The sequence below is a fragment of the Moschus berezovskii genome, chromosome 20 (assembly GCF_049115385.1).
Source record: "Moschus berezovskii isolate FMDL1 chromosome 20, NW_MosBer_1.0, whole genome shotgun sequence".
In the NCBI taxonomy this organism is placed as follows: Eukaryota; Metazoa; Chordata; class Mammalia; order Artiodactyla; family Moschidae; genus Moschus; species Moschus berezovskii.
Window position 1 is genome coordinate 73,552,107 of NC_142479.1, and position 24,109 is coordinate 73,576,215.

Sequence of the window (24,109 nt, forward strand, 5' to 3'; positions counted from 1 at the left end):
ATAAACTCCTGTATGAAAGAGGCGTCTCCGTCCACATTCACCTTGCAGTCGCTAGTCCAGCAATCACACTACACGCACGCATGCACTGGTTGTTCTCTGTGATCACCTCCAAGTTGATTAAAAGTCTTCTGAACAAACCTCATTCCACACGCTAAAGAACACGGATTCATCAGTGATACTCAGCCCACTCCACTCCCCCGAAAAGGGTCTCCGTGAAGTGATATTTTGCCAAATCCACTTGGTATTGTGTGGCACAGGCCAGGAGGGTCCCGACATGTCTTCCTCTCTTCCCCTGGGGCCCCTCCTGGGCTGGGTGGGGGCTGACGGGGCAGAGGGGATGCAGGCAACTGTGACGGAAGTGGCTCCACCCTCTCTTTCTTTCTGAAGGATGAGTAACCCAGACCTCAGGTGCAGAGACTGAAGCTGTGAGCTGAGGACGGACAGGCTGCCCACCAGCCGGGTCCCCCACGACACGGCAGAGCAGCGTACTGCCCACGCGTCCCGCACTGCCTCAGGAGTGCTAAGCAGCCTCTCTTCTCTAAACTGCTACACCCTCAGCAATATATAACCTTTTATTATGAATGTTTCACACACAAAAGTACATATTTTCTACACCTTGTCTTTCTCTCTGAACAATATCTCATGGAAATCCCTCTAAAAACACTTGCTTTAATTCTTATTCATTTTTTAAATAGTTACCAACTATTCCTCATGAGGAGAAAATAAAATCTGCTCGACCACTCTTCTTAACGCACAGTCACTTTCTTTTCAGCCTCCACTACAAACAACACTGCAAAACATTCTCATGCATGCATTCTGCACACTTGGATTTTGCTTTCTACAGGGTGGCTTCTCAAAAGACATGGCAATGATTCAAATTATCTAGATATATTCTACCCTCTGTTAAAGGTAAATTCACATTTCTGCTGGAAGAACAGACATCTCACTACGATCCTAATGTGCATTTCCCTGAAAAGTACTTCGTGTTTTCAGTCAGTTCAGTTCAGTCGCTCAGTCGTGTCCAATTCTTTGCAACCCCATGGACTGCAGCACACCAGGCTTCCCTGTCCATCACCAACTCTTGGAGCTTGCTCAAACTCATGTCCATCGAGTCGGTGACGCCATCCAACCATCTCATCCACCATCATTCCCTTCTCCTCCTGCCTTCAATCTTTCCCAGCATCAGGGTCTTTTCCAATGAGTCAGTTCTTCGCATCAGGCGGCCAAAGTACTGGAGTTTCAGCTTCAGAATCAGTCCTTCCAATGAATATTCAGGATATAAATATGTCACATGTTTGGGGCCTTCTGAATCTGGTCTTCTATGAAGGCCCTTTCACAATTTTCTCCACATTCCTGTCTGTGGATCAGTAAAATCTGGTACGCAGGTTTTATTATGTATTAATTTAATGCGTGTATATACATTCACAGTCTGTCTCTAATATTTTCCCCAAATTGATTATTTTTCAATTGATTTTGTTTCTTATATGTATTTTTACCTTACAAATTCTTTATGTCACTTGAGTCAAATATTTCTATCATTTCTTTTATTCATTCTGAGTTTGGAAAGGTTTTTGGGTAAGAAAGACCTGATGTCAAGATTTTTGTTGCTTTGAAACTTTTTGTCTGGGTGTTTATAGGTTAAGTTTTAGGTACATCCAGAATTCTTGTTTATTTTTGTTTTTAGAGGAAAGGACCCAATTTCATTTCAAGTAACTGAAGGGTTGTACCAGCGTCATTCATTAAATAAGTCTTTTCTCAATGTATTGACAATGAATTTGTCACTGTGTTTTTATTTTTAAGGGGATTTAATTTTTTTCTTGAAATGTTCTTGGCTCTAACCGTGTTGTTCTGCCTCATAAAAGCAATTGAAAAGAGTACCCCCTTCTATTATCTCAGAGAATCTGTGTAATATTTAATACTGGAACACAGTTCTTCCTTAAATGTTTCCTTACATAAATATGTAGTTATAAAGTGGAGTGTGTTAATCCCCTTTTTGAGAACTGTAGATATTCTTTTTAAGTAAACCAGCGCTCACAAGTGCTAGGTTTTCTAAGTTACATGGACTTGGTAAGTGGACTCAAGCTTTCACTGTCACAGGAGGTCTGTTGGTCTGTTCTGAACTTGGAATGGCTCTCCTACCCATGTCTGATGCTATAACGTCATGCATTACTCACTTGGAAAACATCACTTCAATGAGTTGCAGACATTTCCAAATATTGAAAATTTCATTGCATAACATCAAAACCTCACACTGGCTAATATTACCACCAATCTCATCGGAAAAGTCTTAGCCTTGGAAAGTGCTCAAGCTCACAGTGGCTGATGCAGGGTTGCCAAAATTCTAATTTGTATTAAAAGGTCAGATTCTATCATTAGCAGTAAATACGGTCAGTTGTTTTGGTTAAAGTGACAGGCTCAATTTGTTCACTTTCCAGAAAATGTCTCCCAATAACCAAGTCTGAATAACCATATTTTGTCTGTCAGTCATTACATCAAGTAAAAATGACATCCCACAAGCAGGAGCTATTACAGTTCATAAATGAGGAAGCCCACAGGGTTTTCCTTCTGGTACTCCAATCCGCGCCTGGATGTGCACCCGAAGCCCTCTATACACAGTTCTACTTTGTCACTCAGCTAACCAGAAGATGTGTATTTGAGTTACAAGATTTAGTAAAATTAATAATTTTCTACTTGCTTCACTGAGAACGTTCGTAAGCAAGTTAGATTGGTAACTTTTTCCTGGGAGCATGTGGCAATGAAGACTATGCCGGCTGGCACAATCTGGTGCCACTGCCTTGATGTGGATCAGGATACAGTTTTACCCAACACTCTGTGTGCAAAGTCAATGAAAATGTAAGTACAATAAAAAAAAAAATTTTTAATTATTGAAAAAATAATTTTGACCTCATAGACCTCATGGATCTCAGGGATCACAGGGTTCATGGCCACACTCTGAGAACCACTGTCCTAAAGAAACTCTTGTACAGATATGTCAGGAGACACGTACAAGATTGTTCACAGGGTTACTGTTTGTAAAAGTCAAAACTCAGAATCGATTCATCGACACAATGGCAAGAAAGTGTGGCAGATTCATTTAATAGAAAGTACCAGTCCATTCTAGAGGAGATCAGTCCTGGGGGTTCATTGGAGGGACTGACGCTAAAGCTGAAACTGCAATACTATGGCCACCTCATGTGACGAGTTGACTCACTGGAATAGACTCTGATGCTGGGAAAGGTTGGGGGCGGGAGGAGAAGGGGACAACGGAGAATGAGATGGCTGGATGGCATCACCGACTCTGTGGACATGGGTTTGAGTGTACTCCGGGAGTTGGTGATGGACAGGGAGGCCTGGCGTGCTGTGATTCATGGGGTCGCGGAGAGTCGGACACGACTGAGCGACTGAACTGAACTGAACCGCAAATGAAGCCAACGACAGCTAAATGCCTAACAAACATGAGTGTTACCCATATACTACTGAGCAGAAAAGTTTAGTTTTATGTAAATGAAGTTCAAACTCCACTGAACAAAAGTATTTTCATTCTTAAGAAGACAGGCATTCGTAGCAAAGACAACTTAAAAAGCAAAGGAGGGAAATGACAGACGTCAGGATGGTGGTTATTGCTGGGGAGGTGTGTGAGGGCAGGACGGCACACGGCCGGCGTCTTGGTTGAGATCTAACCCTTGCCTGCATGTGGTCCACGATGGTCTTCCTTTCAATAATTATTACATCTTGTAAGACTGCGAGTCTCTGAATGCTCTATTCATAAGAAAAGCTTTAAAGTATAAATTCTCTCATTTATTACATCAATGACTGTAGATTTTGTCATTTGGATTTATTTAAATTCTACATTTTACTAGGAGATTTGCAAAAGGAAAAAATGCCTAATTGGCATTACGTGTAAAAAAGAAGCAAGGCAGCCTTTTGGGCAATGGGTGGGAACACTCACTGTGGGTGGAGGTACAGGTCACAGGAAATAGTGCATTTTGTTTCACAGAAAGGGCAGTTCCCACCATCTGTCCTCTGAAAACTGATCTCCGCTCGTATTGCCTTCTTTCCTTCTCAGTGACAACGGTTTTCCAGATGTCTCAGTCTATATCAGAAATCTTTTCTAAGAATACTAAAAAATTTAAAAAAAGAAGCACACTGCTCGCTGGTGCTCAAGGTCACACGGTCCTGTGACGTGGACATCACAGGAAATGTGTTAACGATTAGAGGCAGGCAAGTCCAAGCACGTTTGCGAATGACAGGCTAAGGTGGAAATAAAGGGTCAGTCACCAAACATGTCCCCCCACAATGCCGAGTAAGTTGAACAAAATTTCTAATCTTAAAATAATGCATACGTGTGTTTTTACCAATCACGAGAAAACTACTACAGCTCTTCAACTCTAATAAAATAATATTATGAATACTACTCATTTAACATCTAAGGTATTTTCTACACAATTATAAACTAAAATGGAAGTTGTGTTTTATAAAGTTTAATTTCCAAAGGCTAATTAAATATTTCAGAACTCACCGAAGCATCAACAGAATTAAATCATTTACTAAACGCGGACAGACTCTGTGATCCATAGAGGACTGCGTGTCACTCATTTCTTCCCACACGTACTGCCTTCTTTAACTTAAGCACTCAGCCTCCTCAGTTTTTATGTTATAACATTAAGAACTGATTCATCTAGATTATCATCACTACTCAGAGTAAAACCCTGTGAAATAGACATGAGATTTAAATACAAGGATGAGATTTTAAAAGAGACAAAAATATGAATTAATTTTTTCATAATCTTAGAATAAGAAAATCTTTTCTACACAATACAAAAGCCAAAAGCCGCAGAGAAAAGACTGATAGAGCCACCTACTAAAAACTTCTATACGTTTAAAAAAAAGAGAAATAAATCAAAAGACAGACAAAGAAAAATACCTGTGAGATATATGACAGAGACCTGAACTCCTTAATAGATAAACTGCTGAGGAACACAGTGAAGACAGACAATTTAACAAAAATACGGAAAGGTGTAATAAAGGACAGTTCACAAAAGTGGAATTAAAAAAACAATAAACAGACAAAAATATGTTCATTCTCACATAATAAAATCAATGCAAATATTAAAACAAGATACTATTGTTTTGTCTCACAGATAATCAAAAATGTTTATAATTCAGTGTTGCTGATTAAATGGGGAGGCAGACATTCTCATACACTACTGGTGCAAGTATAAACAGACCCGACCTATAACATTCACTCACTTAAAGTATGCAATTGGATGTCTTTCAGTACATCAGAGAATTATGCAACATCACCCCACTCCAATTTAGGACATTTTCATTACTCCAAAAAGGAACACTCACGCCCATTGGCCATCACTCTCCACTCTCACCAATGCCTACAGCCGGAGGCAGACATAACATCATCTTAAGGGCAATCTGTAAATATCAATAAAAAACTGAAATGTGCAACCCTGAGCAGCTAGATTTCATAGAACTTATGGTCTAAGAATAAACGTGCAATACATACAACTGTACATAGGTATATTCTTGAAACACGGCTTATTGTAGCAAAATATTCTTCATAAGCTACATCCCTCAGTAGGAATCTCTAGTAATCAAACATGGGCCATCAATAAAACAAAGTACAGTGCAACTATTTAAAAGGAGTAAGCCATGTTACTGATATAAAAATCATCAGAATTATGTTTGAATTTAAAAAGCAAAATGAAACAATACGTAGAGTATGATCTACTGTATTATTTGTATTTTTAAACTTTTAAGGAGAGTACATATTAAATTTTTACCAATGAGTACCTTTAAGAGTGATCAGGTGTTGTGAAAATAAATATTGCTATTTAATTTTAATATTTACTATTTAATTTTAAAATAAACATAACTCGAACAAAACTATTTCTTATTTTTACAACATGACCCAGCAACAGCGAAAGCATTTTTGGATGAGAACACACACAAGACACCTCAGGGTTGTCAAGCCTGGGTGTGCAAGAGTCTGCTGCATTTCAAAAAAGAAAAGCCACCACCCTCAGGCCCACAAGTAAGCATCTAAGAAAAGTGACTTCAGCCAGTGGACCTAAGACCATCCTTCTAAAGGACGACTAAACACACCACAGTGTAGCTATGCATTTAAGTGTAGGGAAAAGTCCAAGTTAGAAAACTATCTCTGGAAAACCAGCAAAAATAGTAAAGCAGTAGGATTGATATTTTCTTGTTTTTAACTCTTTTTTTTCAAATGGACTTTTTAAATTTATCCATCTATTCATGCACCATTCTAGAAAGAATGTGAGGTAGTTACACAAATATACACAAGTATAACGAGGCTAAAGCAGATGGACAGAAAGTTGACGTGAGTGTGGGACAGTCAGAGACCAGCAGGACAGCACACAGAGGGAGTATCCCAAAAGAGTGTGGCTCCTGGAGACAGGCTCTGGACTCTCGGCCCTGCAGTGCCCGGAGCTGGGGGCGCCGGGTTTCCTGTAGAGAGGGCAGCAAGGCAGCTCATCAGCAGAGCCACAATAGGCTCAGCAGAGAGACGCATATGTGATTCATGAAAATCAACAAAGCCCGATTATCTTTCTATTAAGGATTAATATTTTATATTTCAAAAATGAAAATATTTTAAAAAACTGTCCTAAACTGAAAAAAAGCTTTTAAAAATCCATGCACTGTATTTAAAATATAATTCAGTTCAGTCGCTCAGTCATGTCCGACTCTCCGTGACCCCATGAACCACAGCACGCCAGGCCTCCCTGTCCATCACCAACTCCCGGAGTTCACTCAAACTCATGTCCATCGAGTCAGTGATGCCATCCAACCATCTCATTCTCTGTCGTCCCCGTCTCCTCCTGCCCACAATCCCTCCCAGCATCAGACTCTTTTCCAGTGAGTCAACTCGTCGCATGAGGTGGCCAGAGTATTGCAGTTTCAGCTTTAGCATCAGTCCTTCCAATGAACACCCAGGATCGATCTCCTTTAGAATGGACTGGTTGGATCTCCTTGCAGTCCAAGGGACTCTCAAGAGTCTTCTCCAACACCACAGTTCAAAAGCATCAATTCTTCGGTGATCAGCTTTCTTCACAGTCCAACTCTCACATCCATACATGACCATGGGAAAAACCATAGCCTTGACTAGACGGACCTTTGTTGGCAAAGTAATGTCTCTGCTTTTTAATATACTATCAAGGTTGGTCATAACTTTCCTTCCAAGGAGTAAGAGTCTTTTAATTTCATGGCTGCAATCAGCATCTGCAGTGATTTTGGAGCCCAAAAAAATAAAGTCTGACACTGTTTCCACTGTTTCCCCATCTATTTCCCATGAAGTGATGGGACCAGATGCCGTGATCTTTGTTTTCTGAATGTTGAGCTTCAAGCCAACCTTTTCACTCTCCTCTTTCACTTTCATCAAGAGGCCTTTGAGTTCCTCTTCACATTCTGCTATAAGGGTGGTGTCATCTGCATATGTGAGGTTATTGATATTTCTCCCAGCAATCTTGATTCCAGCTTGTGCTTCTTCCAGCCCAGCGTTCCTCATGATGTACTCTGCATATAAGTTAAATAAGCAGGGTGACAATATACAACCTTGATGTACTCCTTTTCCTATTTGGAACCAGTCTGTTCCATGTCCAGTTCTAACTATTGCTTCCTGACCTGCATGCAGGTTTTTCAAGAGGCGGTCAGGTGGTCTGGTATTCCCATCTCTTTCAAAATTTTCCACAGCTTACTGTGATCCACACAGTCAAAGTCTTTAGCATAGTCAATAAAGCAGAAATAGACGTTTTTCTGGAACTCTCTTGCTTTTTCCATGATCCAGCGGATGTTGGCAATTTGATCCTGGTTCCTCTGCCTTTTCTAAAACCAGCTTGAACATCTGGAAGTTCACGGTTCACATATTGCTGAAGCCTGGCTTGGAGAATTTTGAGCATGACTTTACTAGCGTGTGAGATGAGTACAATCGTGCGGTAGTTTGACCTTTCTTTGGCATTGCCTTTCTTTGGGATTGGAATGAAAACTGACCTTTTCCAGTCCTGTGGCCACTGCTGAGTTTTCCAAATCTGCTGGCATATTGAGTGCAGCACTTTCACAGCATCATCTTTCAGGATTTGAAATAGCTCAACTGGAATTTCATCACCTCCACTATTTTTATTCGTAGTGATGCTTTCTAAGGCCCACTTGACTTCACATTCCAGGATGTCTGGCTCTAGGTGAGTGATCACACCATCGTGATTATCTGGGTCGTGAACACATTTTTTGTACAGTTCTTCTGTGTATTCTTGCCATCTCTTCTTAATATCTTCTGCTTCTGTTAGGTCCATACCATTTCTGTCCTTTATCGAGCCCATCTTTGCATGAAATGTTCCCTTGGTATCTCTAATTTTCTTGAAGAGATCTCTTGTCTTTCCTATTCTGTTGTTTTCTTCTATTTCTTTGCATTGATCGCTGAGGAAGGTTTTCTTATCTCTCCTTGCTATTCTTTGGAACTCTGCATTCAGATGCTTATATCTTTTCTTTCCTCCTTTGCTTTTTGCTTCCCTTCTTTTCACAGCTATTTGTAAGGCCTCCTCAGACAGCCATTTTGCTTTTTTGCATTTCTTTTCCATGGGGATGGTCTTGATCCCTGTCTCCTGTACAATGTCACGAACCTCCATCCATAAATAAATTAGTAAATTAGTATAAATTAACATCTTTATATTTACAAAGGCAATCTAAACTGCCACTCTTCTCAGCATTCAAGTGGCTCCTAATTACCTCTGCCTTTTTACATCCATTCTCATTTTTGCATATACTACATTCTTTACTTGTATCTTAAAATCACATACAATTTTCATGAGACTTCCAAATATTAATTTTTATTTTAGAGGTTAAATTTTTTATGTTACTATACTTACAAAAATTCATCATTTCAATTTTACCATGTGAGACATAGTTCATTACCCCATACAAATATTTAAATGCATATAAAGAAAGAGATATGAGGATTTTTTTTCCAGAATTATTTATATTAGTGAAAACTCAATCTCAATACCTAACAATTCAGTTCAGTTCAGTTCAGTCGCTCAGTCGTGTCCGACTCTTTGCAACCCCATGAATCACAGCATGCCAGGCCTCCCTGTCCATCACCAACTCCCAGAGTTCACTCAAACTCACATCCATCGAGTCGGTGATGCCATCCAGCCATCTCATTCTCTGTCGTCCCCTTCTCCTCCCGCCCCCAATCCCTCCCAGCATCCGACTCTTTTCCATTGAGTATAGGGATACATCAAATTAACTGGGGATAATTTTATAATATAGACTATAAGACAGCCATTAAAAACAAATGCGTGGACAGCAAGAAGGTCACATCAATGAATCCTAAAGGACATCAGCCCTGAATAGTCACTGGAAGGACTGATGCTGAAGCTGAAACGCCAGTACTTTAGCCACCTGATGCCAAGAGCCACGTCACTGAAAAGATCCTGAGGCTGGGAAAGATTGACGGCAAAAAGAGAAGAGGGTGAGGTGGTTGGATGGCATCACCAACTCAAGTGATGTGAACTTGGGCAAACTCCTGGAGAAAATGAGACACAGGGAGGACTGGTGTGCTGCAGCCCACGGGGCCATAAAGAGCCAGACGCCACTGAAGCAACTGAACAGCAACAACTTTCTGGAGAAAGCCAGAGAGTTAATTCCTGATACTTACTTGTAGCCAAGAACAGGCAGGGATGTGTTCTGATGTTACTAAGTTTCACATGCAAAGACGCATATGTCTCATGTTAAACACATATGAGAAATAGAAGAATGGACATCAAAAATAAATAAATGCTTAGGAACAATATTTAGTAGCATAAAATACTCAAGTTATACAAAAATACTCAAGTTATATCATCTCAATTTTCTAAAGAAAAATAACATGTATTCTGTAGAATACATTTGCTGCTGCTGCTAAGTCACTTTAGTCGTGTCCGACTCTGTGTGACCCCATAGACGGAAGCCCACCAGGCTCCCCCGCCGCTGGGATTCTCCAGGCAAGAACACTGGAGTGGGTTGCCATTTCCTTCGCCAATGTGTGAAAGTGGAAAGTGAAAAGTGAAAGTGAAGTCGCTCAGTCGTGTCCGACCCTTAGCGACCCCACGGACTGCAGCCTACCAGGCTCCTCCATCCATGGGATTTTCTAGGCAATAGTACTGGAGTGGCTTGCCATTGCCTTCTCCGAGAATACATTTAAGAAAGAATAAAAGTCAATACAATGCTACTTTTTCATTTCTATATATTAATTTCATAGGTGATTTTATCTCCTTCTTTACATATGTCTGTATTTTACAAAATTTCTTTTCTTCCCCCTCTGGGCAACAAAAAAAAAACCTTTATTTTTCTTTATTTTATTATATTTTACAAAATGTCTTTAATAAACATCCAAAATTATTTTATAATCACAGATACTACTTTAAAAGAAACTAAGTTTTCACACTGGAGCAACTCAGCCAGCATATACTCTTAAATATTTTAGGAGAAAAAAAAATGACCAAAAATTTCACCCAAAATAGTCAGAAACAACTATGTAACTACACAAAGGGTGATTTTAGTCAAAACACACACGGGGTGTATTTTAAGATACGGTGTAAGTTGATGTTTACATGCAAACTTCTCAATGATCCCACAAATATTTTTACCAGTATACCAAAAAGAAAAACAAAAACATAAGGGTACAGAAAAAAAAAGCCACACACATTTACAAATGAATCTCTGCAGCAACACACGATACTTCAAGTATCTCCTCTTTCAGCAGGCATGTGGGGAACACTGGTACGCTCAGCCCCAGCCCAAGGTGTAACCATAAAGAACAAGAATACTGTGTCACAAAAGACCAGAAAAAAATTTCAGAAAGACAGGAGGTAACTATTCTATGGTAAGCAGTCTGAACAGCAAAAGGAAAACTGGTTGGTAATGACTTGGAATGATGTGTAAAAACAACTGACAATTTCTTAAAAGAAAAAATTTCAGAACAAGAATTTCAAAGAAGGTCCATCTGAATGTAAGTATTGTCCTCAAAACGTTTTTATGGAATGTGACATCGTTTTATTCCAACAGGTATTTTTAAAAACACTAGCAGTGCACTAAGAAACAAAAGCCTGCACGCCTCAAATGGGAGCTCTAAAAGGACCTCTACATTACTGAGGCCAGCAGCAGTCACTGCGGCAGGCTGACATTTAAGGGGCGGGGTGAAGAACTGGGGGTAGGACTGGCGTACATGCACTAGTGACAGCATGTGTAAAACTGGTAGCTAATGAGAGCCTGCCGCGCAGCACAGCGAGCTCGGCTCAGAGCTCCGGGGCGACCGAAACGGGAAGGAAACCCAAAAAAGAGGGGATATGCGTGTATGCACACCTGGGAATCACGCTGCTGTACAGCAGAAACTAACACGCTCCAAAGCAACTATGCTCCAACGTCAGTGAAAACACAACGGAAGACCTGCCTTTACCTGCACCAGAATTCTATATTTACACCAACAGCAGCCTCTTCCTACCAGGCATCCGTTACTCTAACTAGGACCTGAACACTTATGTTACACAAAACGTGAAAACTGTGTGAGTCGATTAGATGCGCCAGAAGCGTCACGATCCTACCTCTTTCTCGTGCACGCGCGAGAGGGACTGGTCATCATGGAGACTGCCCGACTTCCTTAGGCTGAATTTCGGAGTCATCTGTTGAACGAGGAAGAGCCATTCAATGCTTTTTCAGGCCTGGTGTAGGCAAAAGTCAACTCTAAACTGCCTGAAGTTCATGCCAAAATAACAGAAACACTGGAGGAAAAAAAGTGATTTATTCACTTCCAAGTGATAGGATTAACAAGACTACTATGCTTCATAACGTGGACTGGCATTGCTTTCTGTAAACAACCAAACAATTATTTTAAGACATCTGCCCACAGGGAAAGCGCAGGGCCATTCTCACCTACCAGAGTAACTGGGATGGGCTTCTGTCTCAGGTATCGAGGGTTTTCTATCTGAAATTTTAAAATAAAGACATTAATATTTGAGTATTAGTTAAACTATAATGAAAATGTTTTCCATATGTCTTAATATTTAGCATGTTTCTTAGAATACGTACCGCATAATATATTTCTAGTGGCCCACTAACAAATAAAACGTGAAGTGTAACTGCCTTTGCATACACAAACGCCCTTGAGCGACCCTCTCACAGCCGAGGCCCCCGGCCTTCCCCCACTCCTGCTCGCCTCACACTTCACCCCCAGGTCCTGAAGGACTCTCACCACCCAGACACGGCAGGTCTCCTGTGCCTCTCTACCTCTGCCCCCGCCACCCCAGTCCCTGTAAGCACGCACCTAGCATCCTTCAAGTCTCAAATTTATTACTAAACCCCCAGGCAGATTTGGATATCTGAATGACATAAGCATATGAAAACATGCTTAAACTATTTGCTGCTGCTGCTGCTGCTAAGTCGCTTCAGTCGTGTCCGACTCTGTGCGACCCCATAAACTATTTAGGACTATGAAAAATGTAAAGTAATACCACAAGAGATGGTATTTTTACAGCCACCAGATAGGCATACATTAAAAATTTGACATACAGTTATAGATGTAGAAAAAAATGTATGGGTTACCAGGGGGTATGGGGGAAAAGGATAAATTGGGAGACCAGAACTGACACATACACACGACTATATATAAAATACGTAGCTCAGTTGGTAAAGAATGTGCCTGCAATGCAGGAGACCAAGGTTTGATTCCTGGATTGGAAAGATCCACTGGAGAAGGAAATGGCAACCCACTCCAATACTCTCGCCTGGAGAATCCCGTGGACAGAGGAGCCTGGCAGGCTATACAGACCATGGGGTCGCAAGAGTCAGACACTACTTAGCAACTAAATCACATCACAGATATAAAATAGATAAATAATAATAACCTACTATATAGCACAGGGAATTCTCAAGACTCTGTAATGACCCATAAGGAAAAGAATTTTAAAAACAGTGAATATATGTGTATGTGTAATTGATTCACTTTGCTATACAGCAGAAAGCAATACAACATTGCAAATCAACTAGACTCCAAGAAAAAAAATTTTAAATAAATCAGTTCAGTTCAGTTGCTCAGTCATGTCCAACTCTTTGTGACCCCATGGCCTGCAGCACTCCAGGCTTCCCTGTCCATCACCAACTCCTGGAGCTTGCTCAAATTCATGTCCATCAAGTCGGTGATGCCATCCAACCATCTCATCCTCTGTCGTCCCCTTCTCCTCCCGCCTTGCATCAGGGTCTTTTCAAATGAGTCAGTTCTTTGCATCAGATGGCCAAAGTACTGGAGCTTCAGCTTCAGCATCAGCCCTTCAAATATTCAGGACTGATTTCCTTGAGGTTTGACTGAGTTGATCTCCTTGCAGTCCACGGCAATCTCAAGAGTCTTCCACAACACCACAGTTCAAAAACATCAATTCTTCGGCGATCAGCTTTCTTTAATGTCCAGCTCTCAAATCCATACATGACGACTGGAAAAACCATAGCCTTGACTAGATGGACCTTTGTTGGCAAAGTAATGTCTCTGCTTTTTAACATGCTGTCTAGGTTGGTCACAGCTTTTCTTCAAGAAGCAAGTGTCTTTTAATTTCATTATCGCAGTCACCATTCATAGGAATTCTGGGAGCCCCCAAAATAAAGTCTGTCACTGTTCCCATTGTTTCCCCATCTATTTCCCATGAAGTGACGGGACCGGATGCCATGATCTTAGTTTTCTGAATGTTGAGTTTTAAGCCAGCCTTTTCACTCTCCTCTTTCACTTTCGTTAAGAGGCTCTTTAGTTCCTCTTCACTTTCTGCCATAAGGATGGTGTCATCTGCATATCTGAGGTTATTGGTATTTCTCCCAGCAATCTTGATTCCAGCTTGTGCTTCATCCAGCCTGGCATTCGCATGATGTACTCTGCATATAAGTTAAATAAGCAGGGTGACAGTATACAGCCTTGATGTACTCCTTTCCCAATCTGGAACCAGTCCATTGTTCCATGTCCAGTTCTAACTGTTGCTTCTTGACCTGCATACACATTTCTCAGGAGGCAGGTCAGGTGGTCTGGCATTCACATATCTTTAAGAATTTTCCAGTTTGTTGTGACCCACACAGTCAAAGGTTCTGGCATAGTCAATAAATGAGTTTTTAAATAAATAAATTTTTTAACAAATAAGTTAAAAAACAAAAATTAAAAATTTGATAATAAAAGTGTTCCAAATGGGGGGCCTACTGTTGGGTGTATGCTTTAGCACATTTACTTTGGGAAACGTTATTAAATAAAGATAATAATAAGTCTACTTAAATATCATACCAGAAAAAGAGGCATAGTCTTTAGTAAACAACACCGTAATATATATACACAGCTTTTTGAAAAACAGAGGCAGCCAATTTCCAGCAGGCAGCAAAGTACACTCAACAAATATTTATTGTCTGAAGGTATATATATGAAAAGTAAGTAACCATTCTCTATTTTTGGAATGGAGAAAACCAGCATAGAAAGTAAGTCCTTCAAAGATGCATGCACATAAAACCCTAATTCACGAAGCAGAATTAAATACAGGGGAAAAATAAAGGAAGAGAAAAACAGAATTCACAAAGATGCTCAAGCTCTAATTAAGCTTAAAATTTAAACCCAAAAGCCAAGAAAACCATTTGTGACTTATTTTTACTCAGCTCTACATTTATAAGCAGGGCACAAAATATTGGTTTAGCTAATTACAATGTAGCCTTTCAACTATGCAGAAATAACTCCTATTTCATCCTCTTCATCTTTAAAAACCATTAAGTACAGAAGCTAAGGACTCATCGCGTTATCATAAATTTCCTTTCTCAAGTTGACAGAAAAGTCTATTCTAATATTTAAAAGCAACAACAACTGCTGTAAACAAGCACAAATCTTCTGCTCTTCCGAGTCATTTACTGCAGCACGCTGTCTCACACCCACTTCGAACATGTAACGAGAATTATTCATAGGAGAGCATGTTCTTGAGTCTGTCTGAGGGAAATAAGCAATCTATTTCCTGATTTTATAACAGCAGCCAGATGTGCTTTGAAGTTGAATGTTCCCACTTTGTAATCCACAAGTAACAGGGACTTGCAGAAATCTGTAAACAGTCTTAACATTGACTTTCTTCATGCTCTTTCAGAAGACTTCTTGTTCTCTCATAATACCTCAAGAAAGAATACCACAATAAGGAATGTCCAAAATGGAAGATAAAAAGAGCTTACGTGAAACATTAAAGTCTAACAAAATATTATACAGACAGTAATGCCAAAAATAATTAAGTTCCAACAGCATGAATAAATCACATGACAGGATGTTTCTTGTTTGAAAAGCAAGTAGAATCACAGTAATAAATAAACTGTAATTTAAACTAGACATGGAAACAGGTATCTGAATGCTCTCTAGTGAAAACTGCCTTTTGAGGCTTTGTTTAGTGTTTTAGCAGGATTGTTCAGAGAGTTCTGTCAGTTTGTTTTTTTCAAATTATTCAGGATTTGGTCAAACTGGCCTCCTTATAGACTAATATTGATCAAAGACAGATGTTCCAAGGTTTCAAAAAAATAGAAAGACATTTTATCTGATATTTTAGTCATCTTAGAGGAAAGGACATTCTAAGGCAATATATTACCAGCAGTACAACCAGAATAACTGTTTTTACAGTCAGAGCACCCATCAGAACAGCCAAACCTCTTTCTATAGCATAAAATAAATTCAGTCACCAGTGTCACTCAGGCTCCAAAATAATGCTCTTACTGTAAGTCGATATTTTAGAAATTGAAAAATGTTTTCCACAGAAAAAAATACAATACTACAAATGAAGGTTCGTTCATTGGTTTAGTCACATTTCAACAAACATTTAATGAGCACAAGTAAAATACAGATAAGAGACACCATTCACTGCCACAGGGAAAAGCAAACAAGCCAAAGGGCAGACTGGAAACATACACGTACTATCATCTGATTTGTGAGACAAAAAGCCTTGCAGTGCAGCAGGAAGAGAGGCTTCTCAATAAAGGAAAGCATCAGGTGGATATGTATAAGGGCCACAAATCTTTACTTCCTGTCTTACAACATACCCTACAATCGCCTCCAGGTGGCAGGCCGAACTAAGTAGAAAAAGTTAAATGACAGAGCTGCTAGAAGACCTGGAGAACATCCTCAGGAACTCAGGACAGCCGCATACCTCACACAGACACAGAAAGCATTTTTTCATGAGACAAAATCATGGGGAAATGAACCACATTAAAATGTAAAATTCCTGGGACTTCCCTGGTGGTCCAGGAGCTAATACTGCACTCCCAAAGCAGGGGGCAGGGGTTCAATCCCTGATCAGGGAACTAGATTCCACATGCTGCAAGTGAGAGTTCACGTGCCTGAGCCAAACTAAGAGGCCTGCGCAGCCAAATGAGTAAGTAATGATTAAAAAAATTTTTTTAGTTCCTGTTCATCAAAGACACCAGGAAGAGAATGGAGGAAAGCAACGAAGTGGGATATTCACGACACGCACTTCCGGAAGGGACTCATCCGGAACAAAGCTCTCATATGCGGACAAGAAAAGGCAGGCAGCCCGACAGGAGAACGCACCAAGGCCACAGCCAGCACTGCACCCCGGGAGGCTACCCAAAGTGTCCGGAGCGCATTAAGAGCGATCAACTCCATCAGTCATCAGGAAAAGGCATATTCGGTCCTCGCGCGCAGTGCCACCAGCCGCTGCAGAGAACGGCTCAGCTGCAGACTTTAAAGGAAAACTGCTAACAGCTGGCACCTCCAGGCGCCGGAGAGAAAGCGAGGGCGGGCGGGCGAGGCCACGCTCGGGCAGCGTCCGACCCTGCGCAGCCCGCGACGCCGCGCCTGCACGGGACCCCCGGGCCGCCCGCTCGGCACACGCCCCCGGCCCCACGCTGCTTGCCCTCCCGGGGTTCCCGGACTTGCAGGCGCCCCTGGCCCTGGACAGGAGGTCCCAGCAGGGGCGCCGCCGGACTAGGGGTGCTGGCCGCCCTCCCGCTGACCATCCTGTCCTGCGAGGTCTGCAGGACATGAGTTCTCCAGAGCAGAACAGAATGTCCTCTCGCCCATTCTGCAGAGGCCTGACCTAAGGGGGTCACCTAAAGTGTACCCACTGTTTGCTCCTGGCGGAAGCAATCCTCCACCGTCAGCACAGAGGCCCCGGTGGGGACGGGCTGGGGGCGGTGACCCGTGCAAGGCGCAGAGAGCCTCCTCCTGCAGACCCTCCATTCCTCCTCAGGAAAAAAAGAAGAAAGTTGATGTAAAGACGGTCGTGAGTGAAATGTATAAAAGATGCGTTAACAAAGCCAGAAAGCGCCCCCAAAGCTAAAGGTTAAGAAGGCTAAAGAGTAATAATAAAAAATAATAACACAGGAGGAAAATTTAACCCCCGGGTTTAGGAAGTAAATCTCTACTTGAATTATATATTCACAGCGAAAATATTAAAATACTCCTGGGAAACAAAAGAATATAACTGGGGGAAATGTATTTTTTCAACAAAAGCTATAAAATTCAAAATCTGGAACTTCTGATGCATCAGAAAATAGGTGTTGACAGGCATGCTAGCAACATTAAAAAAATGTGCCCTTAGTATAGAGCACAAAAATTAACTAGCTATTAACTGATCATTCAGAGGAAGAAAGAAATAAAAGTCCGTCACACATTCTCATACAAAATTAAAATCAAAGCAAAATCTAAGCTTTTAAATAAACTGGATATTTAAATTATTCTACTGTGATCAAGAGATACAGTTGAACCTGATTAATGCATCCATGTTATAAATATATAAAAATGTGGGACTTTACTTCACAATTAGTGCATTCTTTGAACAATAAAAATGTGAAACAAAATCCCATGCAGCCCTAGTTTTAAGGCAGTACCTCAAAATATTTTAGACTTTTTATCTTAATTTTATTATACAAATGACAAGTTTAATCCTCTGCACAGTTAAATATTCGTGACTACTGTGTGTGCCACGAAATGCACATCCGAAGTTCCCAATGGCCCAGGGCAGAGGCCGTTTCAGGACGTCGTCCTCTCCGATTCTGCTCTCTGAGGCCTCCTCGCTCCTCCCGCACCAGTAACGCGGGACTCGTTCCAGGGGCAGTTTCCCCAACCCCTTCAAATTTGGAAATGGTTTTCTTTTGACCCATTCCGCTGTCGTGATCAATGCTATTTCTCTCTTCTCCTTCATTAACATACCTTCAAATGACCCACTCAGATCCCTTCCTGTCCCCCACCTCTGACCCTCACACGGTGGCCACTGAGTCCCGGTGTGAAGTCTCTAAAGACAGAGCTGTTCCAGGCTCTGGGTGTGGCCACCACGTCCAGCATGTGGCTGCAAAACAAGACTGCAGCCCTGGAGACCACAGAGCTGAAAACTTGAAACTCCCCGATTCCTCTCCAAACGCTAGCAGTCTACGATAAAACAGTGAAACCCTGGAAATGATTCCCCCATCAGACAACCAGGTGGCTGACAGCGAGCCAACCCTCCCATTTCCCCGGAACCAAAGCTTTAGATGCCCTCTTGTTCGGCCCGCCAGTCAGTCACTAAGCATCCTTTATTCTCTTTGAAATGCTTTCCTTTTCCATCTCCTCCATCCTCGGAGTCACAGCAAGGTGGAGCCCCCACACATGACTGCTGCCTCTGTCCATTTCCATACACATCCAACACAGCCTTCGTACCACCACCCACTCAGCCTCCCTAAAGCACTGCCTTCATCAAAGGTCATTATTAGCAAGAAGGGTTTCAGGGTTTTTATAAAGATAACAGTCCCTGATGTAGGCGAAGAAGTAAAACATGAACAGTCCTATATACTTCTGGTTGGACAACAGATTGGTGTACACCTCATGGAGGGCAATGCTCCAAGACCTAACATAAGCTAAGAAAGCAACCAAATAGGAACAAAAGGATTCTTTCAAGAAATTCTGTTGCAGTTGTTGCTTGTATTAGCAATAAACTGGAAGCACCTACATGTCCAAAATATCAGAATGCTTACGTAAGTTATGAACTATCCACTCAAAAGAAAAACTGGTGCTACCATTAATAGTCATGCTAATAGAACTACCATAAACTTATCCCAAATTTAAAACAGCACATAATAAGATAGCATTTATAATAAGACCCCAATTTTGTTTAACGTTTAATTTTATAAATACATGCAGAAAAAAATGAGGGAAAGATATATACACCAAAATGTTAATATATCTCTCAGTATATCTGACTTTCTGTATTTTTCAAATTGCAAATTATTTTTATAATAATAAAGTTGGGTTTTAAAAATTGATTAAACCCCTTTTCACGTCCTGAATGCACTGAACAGCCTGTATATAAAGTGGAAACGGACTAAACTCAGAGCTCACGACAGTCTCAAGTCTGAAAGCTCAACTTCTGCTCCAGCACTCAGGCTCCAGCAGGCCCCAGCCCGGCAGCCCTGCCCTCCTGCCCCCGCTGAGTCCTGCTCTCCCACCCTTCTTCATGCCTCCTTCGGCCCCCTTCCCTCTACCCTCCAAGCATACTGGCACCCCGGCCTCTGCCAACGGAACTGCTGTCCGCGATGGTGGTTCAGGCCTGAAGTCTGCTGGAGAGCCTTCCACCACGTGGCCTTCAGTATTCTGCTTTCTGGGTAACTCACTCTGGCGTTCGATCACATACTGTCTGAAACTGTATTTAACTGCTTCATGTGCATATCTCTTATCTCACCAACAGGAAAGCCAGCTTGTCGAGCACGGGGACCATTCACGCTTCTCTTTCCTGTTCCCCAAGTCCTTCCCAGTGCTCACCCAGGACTAAATGTCTAACATTGCTAAGAGTCACTGTTTAGAATTAAATTAGTTCAGATGTTTTCCAAACACAAAATGATTCTGCCACAGCAACATACATTCATAAAACAAATGCTTTTTTACCCCAAGATTCCAACTATTAAGGCGAGTTTCCATGTCACTGTCATCCAAAGAAAGAGCAGATCTTTTCAAATGAATGTCCTGAAACACAAAAAAGAACAAGAAAAGCAGGATGAAAACAAAAGACAGAATGGAGGAAGGCGGGAGGGAGGGAAGGAGGCGGGGGGGGGGGACAGGACCAAACGCGCGCCGTTCAGAGCAGCGAGTGCCGTGCGTGTTGTGGCAATGCTGTACCACCCTTAGAGGAAAGGGCTCAAAGGAAAGGATGCTACAGCCGAGCGAGTTCTCACTTCCAAGGGACGACTGTTTATTACAGCTGCTTAAGGCTATGAGACTCCTTCACAATATATTCACATTAACTAGATTTCAAGAACAATCAAAAGAATATTTTTAAAAATAATCCAGACTCTTTAAGTTCTTACAAAAAGTTTTAATTGTGGTGTACCACAGTAGTTTTAAAGGCGGGAAGGGGAACACTTGAAAAGATGAATTAGTTACTCTCGTTAAAATGAGTTAACAGGGAAGTTTGGGTTGATGTCCAAGAAGCTCTTTGTTCTTAAATTATTTCTCATTATACACCGAACATAAAGAGAAATAAGCCTTGGATTCACATCATGAAAACGTAATCATGGTAATTCTTAACTTTCTTAAAAAATTAAAACTCCATGCTCTTTTCCCTGCTGTATAAATTTTTATATTACATATTTATCAAATCAGATTAAAATAATAATTAACTGAGGAAATCCAAAGATCTGTGTCCAGAAATGGACAATGATCTGAAAGCCCAAAAACTTAGGAAGGTATAACTCAGTATAAAATAATAATGTATATTTTACAGTACAGCTTAAAAACTTATTTTATTTAAATTAAATTTGTTGGTATAGCACTTTCATGCTTTTTTTTTTTAATTTTTTTTTTTTATTTTACAATATTATATTGGTTGGTTTTGCCATACATTGACATGAATTCGCCCCAGGTGTACATGAGTTCCCCCTCCTGAACCCCCCTCTCACCTCCCTCCTCCCTTTATCCTCCCTCTGGGTCATCCCCGCACACCAGCCTCGAGTATCCTGTAACATGCATTGACCCTGAACTGCTGATTCGTTTCACATATGACAACATACATGTTTCAATGTCATTCTCTCAAATCATCCCACCCTCACCCTCTCCCACAAAGTCCCAAAGACTGTTCGATACAACTGTGTCTCTTTTGCTGTCTCGTATACAGGGTTATATTTCCATCTTTCTAAATTCCATATATATGTGTTAGTATACTGTATTGGTGCGTTTCTTTCTGTCTTACTTCACTCTGTATAATAGGCTCCAGTTTCATCCACCTCATTAGAACTGATTCAAAACCTTCTGCATGTGCACCAAGTCACTGCAGTCGTGTCCAGCTCTTCACGACCCCATGGACTGTAGCCTGCCAAGCTCTTCTGTCCATGGGGTTCTCCAGGCAAGAATACTGGAGTGGGTTGCCATTCCCTTCTCCAGAGGATCTTCCCGATCCAGGGATCCAACCAGTGTCTCTTACATCTCCTGCATTGGCAGGTGGGTTCTTTACCACGAGCTCCACCTGGGAAGCTCCTAGAAAACCTCATTGCTGCTGCTGCTGAGTCGCTTCACTAGTGTCCAACTCTGTGTGACCCCACAGACGGCAGCCCACCAGGCTCCCCCGTCCCTGGGAGTCTCCAGGCAAGAATACTGGAGTGGGTTGCCATTTCCTTCTCCAGAAAACCTCACTACTAACAAATAAATCTATCTATGGTCATTTATATTATCTGAAGTAATGAAAAATACACTAAAATGTATTTTACTTTTTGTATCTTTTACTTTTTACTTTTGTATCTTCATTTACTAATTTGAAACCTAGAAATTAATTAGAAACTAATTAAAAATTTACAAATTTCTATTGAACAAAATGTTAGGTTTACTATTTATCTGTATTAAAATTCATTATTGCCTCTACAGTTGGTCCCTTGCTTTTTGAATGTTTATGTGTGTGAATGAGAGTATCTTTTAAAATGTACCTCCCTTGTTTATTTTGAATAAATATGATGATTAATAATAAACTCACAAATATTTAAAATGTGTTCCTCTTTATATCAAGAGGCTTATTAAAGTTCCAAACTGGAATTCCCCGTCACTGGAGAAAGTGGAAGGGATTGTGTGTAGAGCAAACGTGCTAAAACAGCCACGCATCGCGCACGGCGTGCTGGTGACTACAAGGCCTGCAACCCAGACAAGCCAGAACTGCGCAAGGACAGAGGCAAGCAGGCAGCGTCCTTCTCCTTACGAAGCTCACTGGCTCCACGTTCCAACAATATCGACGCTGAGTCTAACATGCAAGAGAGGTATTCACATTTCAGGATGCGAACCGTCCACCTTCACCAGGAAGGAAGTGTCCCCTACTTCACTACAAACCAGTCCCATTTCTTAAGTTTATGACCACTGTGTGTCTAGTCATTTTTATACATACACAGAGAAAAGGGGAAAAAATAACCAAAAAATGAAGTTTTTCAAAGTTATTTTTCAGTGCCCAGGAAAAATGATGGACTGATGAACAAGATGCTTCAGAATGTTAGGGAAAGCAGAAGGAACACAGCAATATACCCAATACGTCCCTTTCTTTGAAATCAAGATACCCACCAAAACCATCAGACTGTTTACTGTTTGTCAGGAATCACAGGAATTTAACAATATGTAACTAAAAATGTGCAGAGGTATTTTAAAACAAGAAGAAAACAAACAGAAATGCGAGAGTGAAATCTGATCTTACACAATCCTTTGGGGTAATAATCTGTCCATCTTCTCTGTGGGTTGGACTCATAGACTGTGATCTGGTTTGGAACTTAGCAACGCGTTGTTCCCTATTAAGAGACCAAAACAGTCACAGTCAGACTGGGGGAATTCAGAGGACATGAGCACATTAAAGTCTAGGACGACCCCGGTTTTTTCCTTCTGGAAATGAGATGGCTGTTTATATTAACAGTGATAGTTCAACAGCAAAGAAGAAAGAAACACAGATAATAACCACTTGTGTCTCACGTTTTCCTTTAATCAGGTTACACAACAAATAAAATGTCGCCTAAATGTCACATGCTTTCTTACAAACAAATGCTACTGTCAAGAGGGACTATAATAAACCACAGGTATTTCTCCTTTTTCTAAGAGCAGGAAGAGAAAACTTAAAGCATACCCTCTCAGAGAAGATAACTGTTTTAAAAGGTTAGCAAGTTTTGTTGGATTCATGTTTCACATTAAGATGAAGTCTTAAAACACATAAAATAACATAACAAAACTTTCATGTAGCTGAAAGTGTGAAAATTCGAAACCATGTCAGAAACCACAGATAAATCAAAGTCCTAAATTTAAAAATATGCCATGTTAATTCAGGTAAAATATGATAAGCACAGCATATATAGGAAAATGGTTTAAGCTTCCAGATGAATCTGAACAAAAAAGATTTTCCTCCAATATAAAATATACCAAATATACAAAATGCCATTCTGCATAGTCTACTTTAGCTTGGACTCGCTCATATATTTTTATTCCAGCTACTTCCATGAAAGCTCCGTGATGACAAATATCTGTTCTCTGAATGGCTCCTTCAGGAGACACAAAATGAACATGAACTATTATTGAATGAGTTAAAGTCACTGACTTTCAACTTCTGGCCATATCGGGATTTCCCTCACAAGCTGTGGGTCATAGTAAGTGTTCCCAAAAGACAGCGTTGTAGTTCAGACAGACAAGGTTAAAATGAATGTGGCTGTGGCAGTTAACACTGACAGAATAACATTCCTTAGACTAGTTGCTGGGTAATTTAGAATGTCTGAAAAAAGCTGTTTTAAAGAGAGCTGTGGACTTTTTATACCTTTACTCAATAGTCCAGATATCCAAACACTTAAGAATAAATGAGAGAAAGAAATAAAGTGACATTTTGAGGATAATATCAGTCAGTGCGCCTGAGCTGATAAGAAGCTCTTCACACTCAGGATGCGGCGGGACACCTGCCACATCACACTAAGTGGTGGCTGCACTTTAAGAACAGATTAAACAATCATAAAAAGAGCGCTGCTAAAAAATTGAAAAAAATGCTTAAATATTAAAGGTGAATCTTCTCACAGAAAACACTAATGAGGAGGAGGACTGGAACACTGGCCTCTTCGCCACACAGGGTGCACACAG

At 40.9% G+C, this 24,109-nt stretch overlaps 1 protein-coding gene across 8 annotated transcripts in view; it reads right to left on the reverse strand.

The window, feature by feature from the left end:
* CEP112 (centrosomal protein 112) overlaps window positions 1–24,109 on the reverse strand; it is a 323,150-nt gene that overhangs the window by 263,231 nt on the left and 35,810 nt on the right. For 5 of the 8 annotated variants that reach the window (XM_055408770.2, XM_055408769.2, XM_055408776.2 and 2 more), the window contains 4 exons: window positions 22,698–22,788; window positions 19,922–19,999; window positions 11,942–11,989; window positions 11,610–11,687 (listed from right to left, as the gene is read on the reverse strand). The exons of 1 other annotated variant lie outside the window; for it this stretch is intronic. In XM_055408770.2, the coding sequence (XP_055264745.2) occupies window positions 11,610–11,687; window positions 11,942–11,989; window positions 19,922–19,999; window positions 22,698–22,788 (295 nt within the window). The remainder of the gene's footprint in view (window positions 1–11,609; window positions 11,688–11,941; window positions 11,990–19,921; window positions 20,000–22,697; window positions 22,789–24,109) is intronic. 2 more of the 8 variants (XM_055408772.2, XM_055408774.2) reach the window with 2 other exon arrangements.